At 44.1% G+C, this 19574-nt stretch overlaps 1 protein-coding gene across 2 annotated transcripts in view; it reads right to left on the reverse strand.

Annotated features, from left to right (window-relative positions):
- The window catches only part of LOC127595425 (DNA (cytosine-5)-methyltransferase 3B-like), a 28292-nt gene extending 9403 nt beyond the window's left edge, over nucleotides 1–18889 (reverse strand). Inside the window, exons 1-8 of one of the 2 annotated variants that reach the window (XM_052056912.1) lie at nucleotides 18701–18889; nucleotides 14299–14401; nucleotides 3100–3244; nucleotides 2852–2934; nucleotides 2578–2697; nucleotides 1691–1831; nucleotides 673–831; nucleotides 494–601 (exon numbers count right to left, since the gene is read on the reverse strand). In XM_052056912.1, coding sequence (XP_051912872.1) covers nucleotides 494–601; nucleotides 673–831; nucleotides 1691–1831; nucleotides 2578–2697; nucleotides 2852–2934; nucleotides 3100–3244; nucleotides 14299–14401; nucleotides 18701–18708 — 867 coding nt within the window. In that variant the 5' untranslated portion in view covers nucleotides 18709–18889. The remainder of the gene's footprint in view (nucleotides 1–493; nucleotides 602–672; nucleotides 832–1690; nucleotides 1832–2577; nucleotides 2698–2851; nucleotides 2935–3099; nucleotides 3245–14298; nucleotides 14402–18700) is intronic. The other variant, XM_052056911.1, reaches the window with a different exon arrangement.
- Between the last annotated feature and the right edge of the window lie 685 nt (nucleotides 18890–19574).

Genomic DNA, 19574 nt, shown 5'->3' on the forward strand with positions numbered 1-19574 from the left:
TAACATGCCGCTCCGTTAGCAAATAATCTGCACAAAAACGTGAGTAATCGAGGCTCACCATTTATTTATTTTTATATTTTTATTATTTATTGTCTACATTAATAGTTTAATGCATAAATATACTACAAAGAATGATTCTCAAAATGGCATGCAGATTATTTAAATCAGAAACAATGCGCTGGAAGTTTGCATGTTTGTATATCTATCCATTCATTTAATATCAATCGACCTATTTAATGTATGAACTATGTCAGCAATTGTAGTGCAAAGTGCAGTCTCACTGTGCTAGTGGCTGACCTTATCTTTCTTTTGGTATTGTGGACGGGTGAAGGTAAAAAGGGGCGTTTGCAGCATTGTGGGAGTGAACACAGATGACTTACTTTGTACTTCCTAGCCATTCCCTTTAAAGTCAGTGTACTGGAGGCACACACAGTCTTTGACATTGTACAAGCAGAAATAGATTCCTGTATAGAGGTATGAGGCGAAAATTTACCTCTAGAGCTTGAAAGATGGCCCTGCGGTAGGACACCAATTTGGTGTAAGATGCCTGATTGAAGAACTTGGCAAAGGCAGTGATGGAATCCAGCTTGTCAGCAGAGACCTGCGAGGATACAAAGATGGTCAGTCAGCTTATGTCAGGCTCGATGTGGCCTTTTATCTTCTGCTACTCACCTCGGAGAACTTCCCATCCCCAAACCACTGCAGCCACCTCATGCCGTGGTTGGCCTGCCGTTTCCCGGTAGCGCGCCAGGTCACCACCATGCCGGGCCACCAGGAGAAGCCCTTAATCTTCCCCCACACCAGCTCACCAACGCTAAAGCCCTTGTTGTCCTGCAGACACCCAGAGGAGGCGAAACAACTCACAGGCTGCACTTAAGTAGTTTAGGTACTTGTGTTAAAAAAAAAAGACTAAAGATTAATTCCTTTAATTCAGGGGTGTCAAACTCATTTTTTGTCGCGGGCCACATTGTAGTTATGGTTTCCCTTGGAGGGCTGTTGAGAATGTTGAGAAACCATATAAATGTTTAATTATCTCCACATATTACATACACAGCGCAAAACAAATTGATGGATAACCAGTTTTAAAATCAGAAGTCAAGAATAATGACTGTTATTGTGCATTACATATGACAATTTGAAATTTTGGTTCAAACTTTAGCAAGCATCATGGAACTTGACATGCTTGATTTGCTTTTGTCAAGTCAAGTCAAGTCAACAGTATTTATAGAGCACTTTCAAACAGCCATCACTGCATACAAAGTGTTGTACATGGAGCAATTTAACATGCACAATAAACAGTAGGACAAATCGGTAATAAAGGCGGTAGATAGCACCAAACAGTAAAATCAAGAACAAATCTAAGTCACGCTGAGTCGAACGCCAAAGAATACAAGTGTGTTTTGAGGAGGGCTCATAAAATGATGTGGTGGGCCAGATCTGGCCCCTGGGCCTTGACTTTGACACCTGTGCTTTAATTCCTTTATTTAACTCATTTATTGTAATGGGCGTCCGTATTTGTCAACTGGAACCCAAACATTTGTGCCACAGACGAATGTCAGTTTGTCAAGTTCATTATGAGGGAGAGAAATGCCTACACGTGGAAAGTCGGACGGGTTTCGAAACTTCACACTCGAACAGAAGTATGTGTAGGTATGGTATTAACAGTGTATGTGTCGCAGTAGGTCCTTACGTTATATTCTGTGTGGGCGTTACAACTGGACATGGTGGTGGCGCTGCTTTGGGCTGAGTCTTTGGAGTCATGCTCCAGCAACTCCAGACACGGCAGCTCTGCGACCGCCTTGGATGAGTCCGCCAGAGAAGATGGGCCACACTGACGGAGGGAGCCAAGAATGAGAAAGATCACCACAAGGTTGTCGCAATGAAAAACAGCCATACCACATGGACAACAATTTGGGGAGACAGTCCAAAGTTTACTCCCAAGACCATCAAACTCTTTCAACATCAGCAACCTCACATATCAGGATTTTCCCTGCATTTAAAATTATGTGATGGCCACCTCCAGCTAATTTTGTGTCTCCCACAATCTGACCGATTGATATCAGGCTCCTGCTGCATTTTAACTGCAGTTGCAGCATTGCACCAATATAGAGGTGCTATACCAACAGCAGTGTAGAGTGAAGACCTGAAGCAACAACCGAAGAAGAAACAGATCAAATGGTTTTCCCCGCTAGTCGGTGCTATCAGCAGGCCATATTTACAAAAGGGTAAATATGGCCTCCAAGCATGCCATGTTTAATAAAATAAAAGTATCATTCGTGTCAACGTAGCTTTCATGAGTTTTAGAGGTGCAAATATGGCGTGGAAAATCTCTTTTTTTTTAAAGCAAGGAGCAAAAGTCAAGGAGGGACTGTACCCAGGTTACAGACAAAAGACGGAGGATGGACTGGCAAAATAGTGTGAAGTGCCATTCTCTGTGAATACAGTTGTTACATACACATCTGGTCAAATTAGCTACTATTCTAAATATGTGCACAGATATTTTGATTCTTTGATATTATTCTTTGATTCCCCCATTCAGGAGTAAAACACTTTTTATATCCTAGTTCATGGTTTCACCATATTGGCGATGACCTCGTGTTTCCGTGTCTGTCTGCGAGGTTTGGCATGCGGCATCAGACCAGCCTGGAAGATGGTTCGAGTGCGCGGCCTCTCTCTCAAAGCAAGCTGAGTCTTGTTCTAAATACACGCACATAAACACCCCCCGACGCACGCACACACACAAACACACACACACACACACACACAAACACACACGCAGAGCGTGCGTTGATTAATGCGGATTCAGCGTTGGTTCATGAGGATTCGTGTTGTCCGCTTACGCCCGCCTTACTTTATTATACGGGTCCCAGTCACCATCATCGCCCTCGGACCTCTTCCTGGTCCTAGCCCGTCTTTCCAGACACACGTTATCATCTGATGAGACAAAGAAATGGAACTGAATGAATAAAAAATCAATTACATTTAATTTTGGTATAGAATATCATTTTCAACCAAGTTTGGTTTAATTTAAAAAATATATATTTAAGATATAAATGAGGACTGTGCATTAATATTATATGATAATGTATTTAATTAAACCCCGAGGTGATGAGGCACCCCCGCTCTGTTTGGGGCTGAAGGGCGACGGTGGCTCGGCCCCTGCCAGGGGGCTGCTCTCATTGGTCAGCTCCACGCCGCTGTCATTCTCCAACATGCCTTCCGGCGGCGGCTGGATCACCTTCGCCTTGGGTGGAGAAAAAAATATCCATGTATCAACGAATTGTACACATACACACGCACGCACGCACACACACACACACACACACACACACACACACACACACACACACACACACACAGAGTCAAGCCACCAGCAAATAGTGGCTGTGGCTGATCGGCCTCTGCTCACCGGCACCATGTTTGGGTTTGAGTCCCTCTTTGCCTTTGGGCAGGAAGCCTCCTTGCACCCAGTCCAATGTGTAGTCCCGTATGTGTACTCTTTATTTTTATTCCAATAGTGCATAAGTATGAGCATACACTTATTTGACATTTCATGTAGTCAGTGTAGAAATTAAAAAAGGGAAAGAAATTGTGAAAATTACTCAGCATTCACTTTCACTTACATCAATTTCTTTATTTTGCTTCCTCCGTCTTTCATTTTGATCACTTTTACTCTCTCTTCCAGTGTCAGAGCTCTTGTATTAGTTGCTTGCCATCCAATGGTCCGTTATGTAGCCATTTTAGCAATGCAACGTTCTTGCTGTGTCTGAAACTAACAATAACAAATACTTCCTGAACTACTGCGCATTAAGGGTGTGGAAAATAATCGATATTAATCGATCCATCGATGCGCACGTGCGCGATGCGAGTGCATCGGCTCATTCACTGGGTACGACGCGGTTATACGGCTTCGAAAAGAAAGACGGAAAGATTGATTAAAGCTCCGTAATTTGCAAAGAATGTCGCACTACGAAGCCATAAACGGCAGCACCACAAATATGCAGACCACTTAAAACGATGGCACCACATCACCGACAAGTTTCCCGCCCCCTCCCCCGCCTCCCCGTCCAGTTCCTCATTGGACACCGGAGAAACTCTTGGCAAACCAGGTCAGGATCAGAAAAAAATTGCCTCTTATTTTGGGGGTCCCCTTGCAGCTCACTGTGACCGCGCAAGGAAAAACTATATATGGATGACTCTTTTGGACATTTCATTTTGACACTCAGTGAGAGTGGTCTGTGTACGCTACAATACACACAGCAGCTTTGACGCTGTGACTGCCAAAATATTTTCCTATGTATTTTTTTCCTGTCCTATGGAGATGAATATTTCATATAAGACACTCAGCTGAAGCTGAAGTTCCCCAGCCATATTGCAGTTACCACCCTACGACCTGACATTGTCCTCGTATCGGAGTCCACCAAACAAGCAGTGCTGCTGGAGCTGACAGTGCCGTGGGAAGATCGCTTGGAAGAAGCCTTTGAGAGGAAGCTCTCCAAGTACGCAGGACTGGTCAGCGACTGCCAGCTGGCTGGTTGGAGAGCAAGGTGTTTCCCTGTGGAGGTTGGTTGCAGAGGATTCGCAGCCCGTTCCTTGGCCAGAGCCTACTGTAGCTTAGGCATCAATGGAGAGAGGAAAAGGAGAGCCATCCGGAATACCACTGAAGCGGCAGAAAGAGCCTCAAGATGGCTGTGGCTCAAAAGAGGAGATCCATGGAGTCATGGTAGCTAGCTAGCTGTCTGGACACAAGCCGGGACTTGATCAACCCCGGCTGGGTCACCTGGAGGAGGGCGTCTGATAGTTGAAAGACGCGAAACGTCCAGTGAATCCAGGAACATCACTGATGATGTGTCCAGACTAGGCATCAGTAGATGTATGTACACAGCGAATACCCTGAGAGATCAGTGACAGCCAGGAAAGACTGGATGACAACCATGAAGAGCGTGGTGACGACTGGAGAGTCAGTGACAGCCCGGAGAGACGGCAACCGGGGCAGAACGGGTCAGCAACCCAATCTGCATCCTCTGAGAGGAGGGACCCAACCAAGCTACGATGAACTCAATGGAAAAATACCCCCAGGGGTGCCCGAGAGGGGGGGAGGATGAGCACCCCAGTCGGACGGACACAACGGCTACAGACCCAGGCAACGGACAATCGACTTTGAGTAAAACGTGTACATGCGGCAAAGTCTGCAAGAACATCCATGGCTTGAAGATCCACCGAGCGAGGATGAAGTGCCCGTTGGGAGCAGAAACAACACAACGCACAGGTGTTACACCTGGTGAGACGCAGGAGGTGCCAGGCCCGGAGTCACCCCACAGTGCCCAGAACCTCCACGTGTTGCAAACTAATCCCTCGAGCATCAAGTCTGAAACGAGGCGGATCAAATGGCCTGCAGCTAGCATGACCTCTCTCTGGAAGCAATTCGACGACGATGTCGACCAAATTCTGGAGGCTATGGCGAAGGGACACGCCGACGGGAAGCTACAAGCTATGACAGCAGTCATTGTCAGCTTCGCAGCAGAAAGGTTTGGCGAGGAGGAGAAGAAAAGCCCGGGAACATCGTACGCAAAGAATCAAAGAGCGGTAAGGATCCACAACATCAGGCAGGAGATGAAAACGCTGAAGTCCCAGTACAAGGCAGCAGGACAAGAGGAACGCACTGGCCTGGCCCAGCTAATGTGCATCCTACGGAAAAAGATTAGAGTTCTCCGCCGTGCAGAGTGGCACCGGAGGCGGCGACGCGAGAGGGCACGGAAGCGTGCTGCTTTCATCGCTAACCCCTTCAAGTTCACGAAGGATTTGCTGGGGCAGAAGCGGAGTGGCAATCTGGTCTCCTCGCAGGAAATCATAAACCAACATCTGAAGCAGACGTACAGCGACCCCGCAAGAGAGCAGGAGCTGGGAGAATGCAACATCCTCATAGACCCCCCTGAACCTGAAGAGCAGTTCGACATGTCGGAGCTGCAGCTAAAGGAAGTCAGGGAGGTTGTCCGCAGAGCAAGGGCGAGCTCTGCTCCAGGACCGAGTGGCACTTCATACAAAGTGTACAAGAACTGTCCCAAACTCCTGCTGCGTCTGTGGACAATCCTGCGAGTCTTCTGGAGAAGGGGAAGGAATTCCTGAACAATGGAGAATGGCTGAAGGGGTATGGATCCCGAAGGAGGAAAACTCCACTCAGCTAGACCAGTTCCGCATCATCTCCCTGCTGTGTGTTGAGGCAAAGGTTTTCTTCAGTGTTGTTTTCAAGCGGCTGTGTACCTACCTGGCAAAGAACTCCTACATCGATACATCTGTCCAGAAAGGTGGCATCTCAGGAATTTCAGGATGTTTGGAACATACCGGTGTGGTCACACAGCTTATTCGGGAGGCCAAAGAGAACAAAGGCAACCTATCAGTGCTGTGGCTTGACCTGGCAAATGCATTCGGCTCCATTCCACACAAGCTCGTCCAGCTCACTCTGATAAAGCATCATGTACCCAGCAGATGCAGAGATCTCATCGCTGATTATTACAGCAATTTCAGGATGAGGATCTCTTCAGGAGCAATGACATCCAGTTGGCACAAGGTGGAGATCGGCATCATCACAGGGTGTACTATCTCTGTGACACTGTTCTCGCTAGCCATGAACATGCTCACAAAATCTGCTGAGCCAGAGTGCAGAGGGCCCCGCACGAACTCCGGACAACGGCAACCACCCATCAGGGCATTCATGGATGACCTCACAGTCACGACAGAATCAGTCCCAGGCTGCCGGTGGATTCTGAAGGGTCTTGAAAAACTGGTGGCGTGGGCCCGGATGCGTTTCAAACCCGCCAAATCAAGATCTATGGTGCTAAAGAAAGGGAAGGTGGAAAACAAGTTCCGGTTCACCATCTCAGGCACAGCCATTCCATCAATCTCAGAGAAGCCGGTCAAGAGCCTAGGGAAGGTTTTCGACTGCTCTCTGAGAGACACAAAATCTATCCAGTCGACATGCACGGAGTTGGATGGCTGGCTGAAATCAGTGGACAAGTCAGGCCTACCGGGGAAGTTTAAAGCCTGGGTATACCAGCACGGCATTCTTCCCAGGATCCTGTGGCCCCTCCTGGTCTACTCCGTCCCCATCTCGACAGTTGAGACCTTAGAGAGGAAGGTCAGCAGCCACCTCCGGAGATGGCTAGGACTTCCAAAGAGCCTGAGCAGCATCGCTCTCTACGGAAACAGCAACAAACTGCAACTGCCCTTCAAATCCTTGGAGGAGGAATTTAAGGTCACCAGAGCCAGAGAAGTGGTTCAATACAGGGACTCAAGAGATCCGAAGGTGGCTAAGGCTGGGATCCAAGTGAGGACTGGCAGGAAATGGAGGGCAGAGGAAGCGGTTGAAGAGGCAGATGCAAGGCTCCGCCACAGGTGCTTGACTGGAGTGGTCACACGAGGTCGAGCTGGGCTAGGATCCTTTCCATCTCCCAAGCTGAACACCAAGGGGAAGGAGGGGCGACGTCTTGTCCAGGATGAGGTGAGAGCAGCAGTGGAGGACTCAAGAACCTGCAAGGCTGTGGGAATGAAACAACAGGGTGCTTGGACAAGATGGGAGAACGCAGTTGAGAGGAAAGTGACCTGGGCAGAGCTTTGGAAAGCAGAGCCGCAACGCATTAAATTCCTCATCCAGGCAGTTTATGATGTGCTCCCAAGCCCATCAAATCTGCACACATGGGGCATAGCAGAGACACCAGCATGCCCACTGTGCTCCAAGCGAGGAACCCTGGAACACATCCTCAGTGGCTGCACAAGGGCACTTGGAGATGGACGGTACAGGTGGAGGCATGATCAAGTCCTTAAGACTATCGCGGAAGCCATTACCGCAGGGCTGGCATGGGCTAAACAGTTCCGCCCCTCCAACAAAACCATCGCCTTTGTCAGAGCTGGGGACAAGCCTACCGCGGCCAGCAGAACATCATCTGCAGGCATCCTGACATCTGCAAGAGACTGGCAGTTGTTGGTGGATCTTGAAAAAAAGCTGAAGTTCCCCAGCCATATTGCAGTTACCACCCTACGACCTGACATTGTCCTCGTATCGGAGTCCACCAAACAAGCAGTGCTGCTGGAGCTGACAGTGCCGTGGGAAGATCGCTTGGAAGAAGCCTTTGAGAGGAAGCTCTCCAAGTACGCAGGACTGGTCAGCGACTGCCAGCTGGCTGGTTGGAGAGCAAGGTGTTTCCCTGTGGAGGTTGGTTGCAGAGGATTCGCAGCCCGTTCCTTGGCCAGAGCCTACTGTAGCTTAGGCATCAATGGAGAGAGGAAAAGGAGAGCCATCCGGAATACCACTGAAGCGGCAGAAAGAGCCTCAAGATGGCTGTGGCTCAAAAGAGGAGATCCATGGAGTCATGGTAGCTAGCTAGCTGTCTGGACACAAGCCGGGACTTGATCAACCCCGGCTGGGTCACCTGGAGGAGGGCGTCTGATAGTTGAAAGACCCGAAACGTCCAGTGAATCCAGGAACATCACTGATGATGTGTCCAGACTAGGCATCAGTAGATGTATGTACACAGTGAGTAGTCTGTGTTTGTGTTTGTGTTTACACTACAGCAACAAATTGTTTACATTTTCTTTGCACAAAACCCAATTGTGAAAGGGCTTAAATAAGTTGTTTTACACATTCTACTGTTTATAAGGAATAAAGTAGTCTACGTTTTGCAATACCATACTGAATTCCATCTTTTTTAAAACTTTTTTTCTTTGCGTATTTGTATCATGTTTAATTGCACACACAATATCACAACATATTGCACTGTATCGTATCGGATCGCATTGATTTGAACTAAATGTGTATCACGTCGTATCACATCGTGAAGACGTTGAAACGTATCGCATCGTGTCGCCAGAAAATTCCATGTATCGTTTAAGTATCGCATCGCTGGTAGTGCATCGAGATGTGTATCGAATCGTCCTCAGTGCTGAGATTCACATCCCTATTCAATACATGTCATATAATACAGCACATATAATAAGCGATCACAAATAGATATTTGCGCAGACGTCAATATGAACAGCAGCAAGAATAGTAAGCAGCATTGGATGTAGAAAAAAAATAAGTATATGATCACTGCAATTAGTCTATGAACAAGCAGTACAGGATACATTAATCGCTGCTGACTATACTTGCTGTTCACATTCACAATAAGGGTGTGGAAAATAATTGATATTAATGGATACATCGATGCGCACGTGCGCGATCCGAGTGCATCGGCTCATTCACTGGGTACGACGCGATTGACGGGTGAAATCGCGATTCATCACGATGCATTGATGGGTATCGGTAAAATCCGATTCAAGCGCTGTTTTATTCATGTTAAACGTCACCTATCTGCCCTTTCCTAGGCGCAATGAATGCACCATCATTGCTTTGCGTTTTGTGTTGAATACGGATGGTAGCCGTGCGTCACATACAGTCCAGTACACAACTAGCAAATCATTATGGAAGTTAGCGCAAGGGGAGGCGAGGAAACTACTATATTTAATGCAACCGCAACATTCAAATCTTATGTTTGGAAATACTACGGCTTCGAAAAGAAAGACGGAAAGCTTGATAAAACCTCCGTAATTTGCAAAGGAATGTCGCACCAAGAAGCCATACAACGGCAGAACCACAAATATGCAGACCCACTTAAAACGATGGCACTAGATCACCGACAAGTTTCCCTCCCGCTCCCCCGCTTCCCCGCCCAGTTCCTCGTCGGACACCGGAGAAACTCTTGGTAAACCAGGTCAGGATCAGAAAAAAATTGCCTCTTATTTTTCGGAGTCCCCTTGCAACTCACTGTGACCGCGCAATGGCTATAACTAAGGCCACTGCTTATTTCATATGCAAAGACCTCCAGCCTTAGCGTGGTGGACAACGAGGGTTGCAGACAGCTCGTGCACGTTTTGGAACCCAGGTATAAAATACCAGACAGGTCTGTGTTCACTTACATATTCCCGATGTGTACAACAAAGTAAGAAGTGAGATTACTGTGTCGCTGAACAGTGCACAAAGAGTTGCACTTACAGTGGATGGGTGGACATCTTGCGCTATAGATTCATATATATATATATATATATATATATATATATATATATATATATATATATATATATATATATATATATATATATAATTATTATTATATTTCATATAAGACTCAGAGAGAATAGTCTGTTTGTGTTTACACTATAGCAACAGCTGTGAGTCTCAGGTGCCAAATTGTTTACATTTTCTTTGCACAAAACCCAATTGTGAAAGGGCTTAAATAAGTTGTTTTACAAGTTCTACTGTTTATAAGGAATAAAGTGGTATCCTTTTTGTAATACCATACTGAATTCCATCTTTTTAAAAGCTTTTATTCTTTGCTTATTTGCATCATGTTTAATTGCACAATATCGCAACAAATTGCATTGTATCGTATCGGATCGCATTGATTTGAACTTAATGTGTATCGTATCACATCGTGACGACGGTGAAACGTATCGCATCGTATCGCCAGAAAATTCCATGTATCGTTTAAGTATCGCATCGCTGGCAGTGCATCGAGATGTGTATCGAATCGTCCTCAGTGCTGAGATTCACATCCCTAATTCACAACTACAGTATAAGTAAAGTATCAATGTATTGGTGCTCACAATTTGATTTATTAGTCTTTCATTCTATACTTTTTAAATTGTTCCTTATACTATAGGGGTGTTCACACGGCAAGATTTGGTCCGGTGCTACACCGGGGCTGCCCCAGTAGAGCGTTCACACGTGCAAATTAGCTCCGGCGTAGCCCCGGAAAATGGCTTACACCGGACCAAATTTGATCCAACTCAGGGAGGTGGTTTAAAAATTTGCTCCGGAGCAAATGCTCGTTTGCGAAGCAGCACCGATGTAAATTTGCATGTGTGAACGCAACTGGGTTGAATTTGCTCCAGAGCAAATGCTTGTGAAGCGTACGTACGGCAAAAATGCGTTGCTTTCGTGCTCTGTCGGACTTCCGTCATGTGTTTGTTTAATAACGACACAAGACTTGGCTGGTAACATCTTTCCTTTTGTAGGAGACTGGACTGTCTCATAGTTGTTAGTGTAGTTTGTTCCTTTGTTGTGTGTTCACAACCCCCCGCCCCCCATATAATTTATTTATTTAGTGATTTCCTCTCTTGATTTTCTGTTTGGCGCATTATATTTGCTTTTCTGAGTGTCATTGAAGTCATTGTTGATTTACGTTTTCGGCGGCGGTCACTCTCGAGCAGAAGGCACGGAGACCAAGAAGGAGAAGGATGTGCCTGTCCAGTAGTCGCTCGAGTTGTGTATACGTTTTAAAAAGAACCAAAACGACAGCTCATTTGTTTTCTGTCGTTTTGCTCCGCTGCAGAAACTGCCGTGTGAACGCAAGTGGGGCTGCACCGACGCTGTGCCGGTGCTGACACGCTCAGCGGCTTTGTACGTGTGAACGCTCCACACAATTTGCTGCGGTGCAAAATATATCGCAACAAAATACATCGGTGCAGCGCCGGAGCAAATGTGTGCCGTGTGAACACCCCTTATGAAGGGACAAAATAGAAGAGGTTAAAACATGTTTTAGCTTGAAGCTTGGCGCGCCAAGGAAGAGCTGCGAGTCAGGAATGCAATCCGGGGAAGCCGAGCAGAACTATTTTGTTTGGCTGCATCCTTTATGACACATTTGATCGTCAGATGGTCGAGTGCCACACTAAATTAGATCAATCTTTGGTGTGTTTGATGTCTGAAAAGGTGCAGAGGAGACACCCCTGATGAAATCACCTCAAGCAATATTTGAGCAGAACCTTCTAAATCTGACTGGGACGCCTAGACAGCCACACAGGTGCAGTCAGAGACTTCTCCACAGGCTGATATCTTGCTGTATGATAACATACCGACTGTTAGCATGTTAGCATTGTATCAACTGCCATTACAAATGATTCCTGATTACAGGGAAATATGTCCAAATCTATATATATTCTTAATCGATCTGCCTCGGCACTTTTTCAACTCAGGCTGCTATCTTTCTACATGCTAGCACAGCAATTGTTAGCATTTGATCAAGCCTCAATCTAAACTCTACTTGACCTCAAGGCATAACAGGAAATAAAAACAAAAAAAAGTGCATTTGACAGAGGCTGTCATCAATCATTAGCGAGCTTGTCAAAAGGAAAGACAATCAGCAACAAACGCAAGTGCTCCGCAGAAGGAGCTACTTGTAGCGTGCTTTCCGCTGTGGGTGAAGGTCTTTCAAGTGGGCCACGTGACTAAATACTAGGAACTACAGAGCGCTTGTCAAGGAATCTCTCAAGGTAGCTGAAAATATGCTAATTATACACGGTAAGATGGCTTGTTGCTAATGGAGGGATGCTCACGGATGTATATACTACACTACTCATTTAATGTCAAGGATATTTAAAATTTCTGGATGAACCTAAAATACACTGTAACCTTTACGGGTGAACTTCATTTGACCTACTGTAAACTTTTGCACATACAATTGCTGAATGTTTCACCATATTTTGTTGTTTCACAAGGGGCGAAACAACAAACTTCACAAACAGGTGCTTGATGCATTACTTAACACATTGACATGGATTTTACATTTTGGGGGCCGTTGAAAATAGAAATTAAATAGGAGCAGATGGTGGAAGGAAGCAGACCCCCTCTCGCACCCGGTCCAGACTAAAGTGATTTATGAGCGTGAAAAAGAGGAACAAGCGCCAACGGCTACCACCACATTTCACTCTGTGAAGCTTTTGAGTGAAAGGGGCCAAGGTGAGCAAAGTGACATTAGCAACAGCTCAGTTCAGAATACATGACAAGACGGAAAAGCTTTATCAAGTTCCTTCATCTTGTTTTATTAGCACAGCAACTGTTACCATCGCTTTTCAGCAATTCTTATTAGAAATAGAACCTGAAAGTTGGACAGATATGAAATCCGTATCCATCTATCTTAGTGCTTTCATGACTTAGGTTGCTATTTTACCATACTGTAGGGATGACAAAACGTGTTGTCGAGTAGCCCGCGAGCCTATTCTAAAAAAAGCTCACCAGTGACGGGACATTGTGATTTTTTATACATATAGTACCGCATTTTCCACAATAAAAGGCGCACAGGATTATGAGGCGCACCTTCAATGAATGGCTTTCAATATTTTGTATATTTTTTTTCATACATTGGGCGCACTGCGTTATAAGACCATCCACTAGATCAGAGGTGGGCAAACTACGGCCCGGGGGCCAAATCCGGCCCGTTGGTCTTTTTAATCCGGCCCGCCGAAGGTTGGTACCCAATTAAGGTTCGATGTCAATGACTGCATTCATTGCATTTGGACTTGTAATGACAGGCATTTCAACGCCACGTGGCACAGTTACTTGAAGTTGCAGAGCATTGGGAGTAAGGTGGAGACGATACGGAAGCCCGCATTAGCGCCAAGTCAAGAAAAAACGTGCCAAAAAATGCAAAATACTGCTTTTTAAATAAAGAAATCCAATTACTATTATGTGGAATTTAGTTCACCCTTTTGATCCAGCCCTCCATGATATTTTCTGGTTCTCATGTGGCCCTATGCAAAAAATAATTGCCCACCCCTGCACTAGATGGAGCTATGCTTACGGAAACACCAACAGAACGATCAAATGTCAGTAAAACTTATTTAATAAATCAGGGAAACAGTTCACTTAACCAACAGCAAGTTATAACATTGACTCGTTAACTTTGAAAAATCTCTTGCTGCTGCTCTATTTCCGTGTTCAACTACGTAACCTTAAGTTTGGGGGCCTTAAGTTTGAACTCAGCGTTGTCTTCATGTCTCGAGCAAGGAGCCATTTTGGGGGTCGAAATATTACCGTAATGACCATACACAAGGTGCATCGTATTTTAAGTCGCGCTATGAGCTTTTAAGAAAATAGAAGGCTTTTAGGTGTGCATTTTAGAGCGTAAAATACTGTTTTTTTCTGTTTAAAATGTAAACACAAGTAGAGCTTTCAATAAATAAAGTGTTGCATATTTATATTTATGCTTAATAAGGATAAACTTTTTCAAGGTAATTTCATAAAATGCATTTCTGAAGCATGTATCAAACTGTAGACCTTTTCCATTGTACTGTTGAGTGAAAGAATCGCAGTGCCCAACCTCGTTGAATGGTTGCTGGGCTGTTAGGAGCATGTACATGTATTTGGATGAACTAGTCAAGGTTGGGGACCACTGATGTAGTGTGGTACAGTATTCTGTTGATAGTGTATATCATACACATAACTGCACTGAATGCAATGCGGACGGCATGGCCAGATGCGAGACTTACCATAGCGGCCATGTTGTTGTTGGTCTCCATGGGGACAGCAGAGTATTGATCAGAGGGCATCGCTGTTGCGGTGGCGGATGGTAGTGATGACCCTTTTTCAACCCTATCAATCAAGCAATATGAAATATCAAAATATTAGCATTGCAGACTACAAACTGTGGGTCATGAGTGATTTATTTCTCTTTATTTTATTCTCTCTTTTTTTTAAAAAGAAATTTATGGTGCATTTAAGTATTTACTGTCACTTCTCATTTTCTGGCACAGCAACACGTTAAACCACAAGGAACTCATTGCCGCTTTATCTTATTTAACAAAATTAATAGTTTTATAAATGACATGAAACAAATACATCATTGGTAAAATCAATATTTAAATAAATACTACTATGTGTCATAATCTTTTGTCTTTCAATGAATTAATTGAAATTTTAAGGATGTTTATTGATTACATTTAACTGTGAAAGGCCAAGGTAATTTACTTGCCGTGGTTTGCCCTTTTAGCATGGGTTAAAGTGACCCGTCGACTCGAAGAAATACAAAAAAACAAGCACTGACATGCCGAAATGAACCTCCGACAAAACCAAAAAACACGCCACCGTGTGTTCGAGCCACATTCTTTTTTGCATTGTGTGAGGATTAATTACATTCAGCCTGCATGCACATGAGCAGCATAAGTCAATACTAGACTGTGTGTGCGTGTGTGTGTGTGTGTGTGTTTGTGTGTGTGTGTGTGTGTGTGTGTGTGCGTGTGTGTGTATACATGCCAGCAGACCTCAGGAAGCCCTCAGCTTCTTCGAAAATATCCATCACAAACACAAACATTACAAGAGGGGAATATTCTAGGAGAGATGAAATTCTCCGAAAATTTTACATCGCGATTGTGTTGAACCGAATGATCACTTTTGTTGAATCCTGGCATATTTGCGGTTCAGCATTCGCAAATTCACAAATTTGTTTTGGTATCTCAAGCTATCCTCTTGTTATGCGCTGAAAATCTTACCAATCACTGTTTTTGGCCTCAGGCCAGAGGAATAAAATTATTACTTTGAAGCCATCTTGTGGAATCGGTGGTATAGTTTTATTAAATTGTTTATCTGTCTTTGTTGCTGCTACTTCAATGCATGGTCAAAAGAGAAACTGAAAGTAGGGACCTCTTAGAATTCTCGTTTTTGCAGAGGAAATTTCCTTTCCTGTCCTTTGCAAGCTAGATGACCAGGACATACTTAAAGGATAGGATCATTTGAATTCTACAAATGCTTAGCAAAGGTATCTAGCTGCAATTTTGAAGGCCCCTTAGTCATCGACTACTCCTGAAGAACCTTTGCAAAAGGATTTCAATTCTTTAAGGCAGCAACATTTAAGGCAACAGGAAAATGACATTGGCAGACGCTCGATGCACTTAGATGCTTTCAATCAAAACTGATTTTCAGGTTAAAATCTTGTTTGTTACACTCGTAGTAGCGACTTGTCATTGCTGAAAATTTTAACAACAAATTTCACTTCAACGTAGCAGGAAAGTTCATTATCTATTTTGCAGAGCATAATTTATGTTGTTATCGGTATTGTTGTAGTTGAGCATTTTTTTCCGACTCAAAGGACAAACGTACAGTATTGACCTTTTTTTACTTGAACTTTTTACTAAAGCATTGGGTGCAACAACAGAGGTTCCAGAGGGGCCCATCAAGAGGTGGGGGGCATCAAGGGAAGGGGGGTCCTCATCAAAGACTGCTGGCTGGAGATTATGGAAGGGTTTGTTCACTTCCTAAACGTGTGTGCGTGTAGAGTTCAATTTGTATGTGTGTGTGTGTGGAGTGGGGGGGGGGGCATGGGTTCACACTGGGGGCCAAATTCTTTGTCAGTCATGTACTTTGGGATCACTTTATGCTCGGTCAACTCAACAAAATGGCAGCCATTCTGCATGCAGGCGTCTCACGTGACTCTGCTGAGCAAAAACATACTTCCTGTATCAGCGTCACATAGGGTGGACCCCCACTCCCTTAGCACAGTCTCAAATCTCAGTTTGCTAAAATTGACAAAAAAGTGTGTACGGGTGTATATTTGTACTGTATTTGTCCATGTGTCTACTGCATGTGCTACAGGCACGGATCTGCTAAAACAGTGGTTCTCAAATCATTTTATACCAAGTACCACTTTTTTAATTAGGAAAGATAGCAGTACATAATATTGTACTTTATTAAAAAACATACAGTCATAACAAAATGATATAGAAAAAAACATTTTTGCGACACTGCATCAACTGAATGATGATGGGCCTGGTGGGCCTGTCATGGCCGCCTTTGGGTACCATGAACACCTTGCCAAACCACACAGCTTTTTTGTCATTCATGCTGTCATACTATCGGATAAATATTCTTCTGTGTCTTGGACTGGGTGAAATGTCTCACTCCAAGTCCATCACCGACCAGACCCAGTCCAATTGTTGCGTGCTTCCGTCAGAAATGAGTCCATCGACACAGGTGCGTCGGGAAGGACGGACAAGCAGCTGTCTAAGTCATGTTCACGGAGACATTATTTCCGTGTACGTTGTTTCTATGTTCAGAAAAGGCATACAAAATAAAGAAAATAAATCATGGACGCGTTCCTGGTTGGTGGGGGGAAGGCGGTATAGAATGTCTATTCTCCAAAAAGAACTTGAGGTAATACATTTGTGTTCAATGCACCTTCTTTGCATTGAATTAGTTACTAGCTTTGCAGTTGGCAAACTTAGCATGAGTTTAAAAGCTATGTATACTTGGCAATATTTCCAATTTTGTTCAAGTCACTTTTTAAATATGGTACACCACATTCTGATTGTGTGTGCCACATCCAGTCTTTCGTCATCAGTAGGAGGGAATTGTCTTCCTATTGGTCAATGCCGAAAAACCAATCAAAGGACAAGGTAGAACATGTCACACTATGCAGCAACATGAACAAAAATTCGGACAAGACAGACTTTCAGCGGCGACTTCATATTGCAGCCCAGACTCCTCAGAACCAACCAATCGTTGAGTATGTCACAGTATGTCGGGAGTGCTGTTAGTTTACCTACTGTCTTCCTGAAACGTTTGGGTTAAATCTGTTGCTTCAAGGGTCATAGCCCTGCAACAGAGATGCTATTTAAAGCTGGAATCAAGGTATCTGACTGAAATACTAAGCTATGTGGTTGATTCAAGGTCACGAGGTGTAATTCTCTTTGTTTTATGTTTAGTTTGATTGTAAACTTCAACTGGGGTGACAATAACCAACTTGAAACCTCTTGGCTTTTTTATTTTATTTTTTTGTAATTTGCTCTAGTGCTGCTTATTTGGAAGGGAGTTAAGTTAGCTGACAACATACAACATATCTTAAGTATTTTCCATTGTAGTTTGATATTTGGGTCAAAAATTTCCACCGTATGCTAAATCACTGCTTTTGGAACACATGAGTGAGCACCATGTCTTGACATCTGTGATTGTCTTCCAACGTCCTCCTTTCTTGTGATAATGACAAGAGTGTGAAAATTATTAACAAATCTGAGTTTTTATGTGAAGGCCATAACACCCAACCCATAGTAGCTATAAAATGAAAATGACAGAAAGTACACCAAATGGACCAGCCTTGAAAATTATATTTGGGTCAAAAGTTTCAAACGTATGCTAAATCACTGCTTTTGGAACATATAAGTGAGCACCGTGTCTTGACATCTGTGATTGTCTTCTACCGTCCCCCTTTCTTGTGGTAATGACAACAATGTCAAAATTGTTCACAAAATCAGAGAAAATATGTGAAGGTCATAACAGCCAGCCCTAGTAGATGTAAAATTCAAACAACAGTATAAAGTACACCAAATAGACCAGCGTTGTAAATGATATTTGGGTCAAAAGTTTTAAACCTATGCTAAATCACTGCTTTTGAGCACCATGTCTTGACATCTGAGGTTGTCTTCCACCGTCCTTCTTTCTTGTGATAATGACAACAATGTGAAAATGATTAACAAAATCAGACATTTTATGTGAAGGTCATATCACCCAGCCCTAGTAAGTATACAATTAAAACTACAGTATAAAGTACACCAAATGGACCCGGGGCTGTTCTTTTTTTTTCTGTTTCAAATTGAGCTTAAAAGTTGGCCCGCTCGTGTTCTCCTGTGGGCAATTCAGCCAAAGACAGTGTGGACTTCAGCTTCCACAAGTCTCACCGCCATTTCGACTCAAGATTTCTGCTTAATACTCAAACCATTTACTAGGTTTACAAAAACAAGAACGTGTCGGAAGGGCAGAAAAGTTTCGACACCTACACGTGGGTGTGTGTCCTGTGCTGTAAAGCATGCATGCATGGAACACGCCACATTGTCGTAACGCGTCAATTACAGTCAAAGAGTCAGGTGGACATTATCATGTGTATATGGGAAGGAAAACACTTACATAAGCATCCAGGATGAAAATAATTACGCTTTCTCGCCGTGCAATGTTCCACAAGTGGACGTTGTTGTGCACGAGTTTATCACGCAGAGGGAACGTGCTACAGCAGATCCCCACGGTCTCACTGCCGCGCTTTCAATCACCCCCCGAAGCAGCACCCACTTCTCGGCCACCTCCTCCGTGGCGGGCGGGGCGTTCTCTCTTCCGTTGCGAAAAAAGCCAAGGTGAATTTCTGGCCTCAGGTTTCACCAGGTGTGGCACAACTTTTGTGCTCAAATGGACAGTTGGACCAGGAAGTTGATGAGGTTAAAAATAATAATGGAAACATGTAACGCGTGTAAAATAGCTTACAATTAATTCATTAATTCATTCATTATACTCTGCACATTGTCGCACAGCTCTCAGTGGGTGGTACTACGGCACAATGATACCATTACAAAGTCTTTCGATACTTGTATGCCATGTCCTTGTTTATCATAGTTGCTTGTTGTTGCAATATTAGTGTAGCCTGTACTACCGGAGACAAATTCCTTGTATTTTCTACATACATGGCTGAGAAAGATGATTTTGATTCTGATTAATTAACTAATAGTTAAAAACGAATTTCTCAGATTGAAATTTATACACAAATGTATTCAAACTATACACCCAACCCACGCAGTGGTTCTTCCCTTTAAACTCGGATGCTACAACAGGATACATCCTGTTAGCGTTATTCTTGGTGGTACTGCTTTAGGGGTCACCAACATTGCGCCCGAAGCATTACAAAGCCCCTGTTCAGATGAGTAACCTGCGGTCTTGTTCTGAAATTGCTAACAAGAAGCAGGCTATTGTGATTCCATGGAAATGTTGAAGAAGTGTTTTTTGAAAGTGTACA

Source organism: Hippocampus zosterae, chromosome 2, assembly GCF_025434085.1.
Source record: "Hippocampus zosterae strain Florida chromosome 2, ASM2543408v3, whole genome shotgun sequence".
NCBI lineage: Eukaryota > Metazoa > Chordata > Actinopteri > Syngnathiformes > Syngnathidae > Hippocampus > Hippocampus zosterae.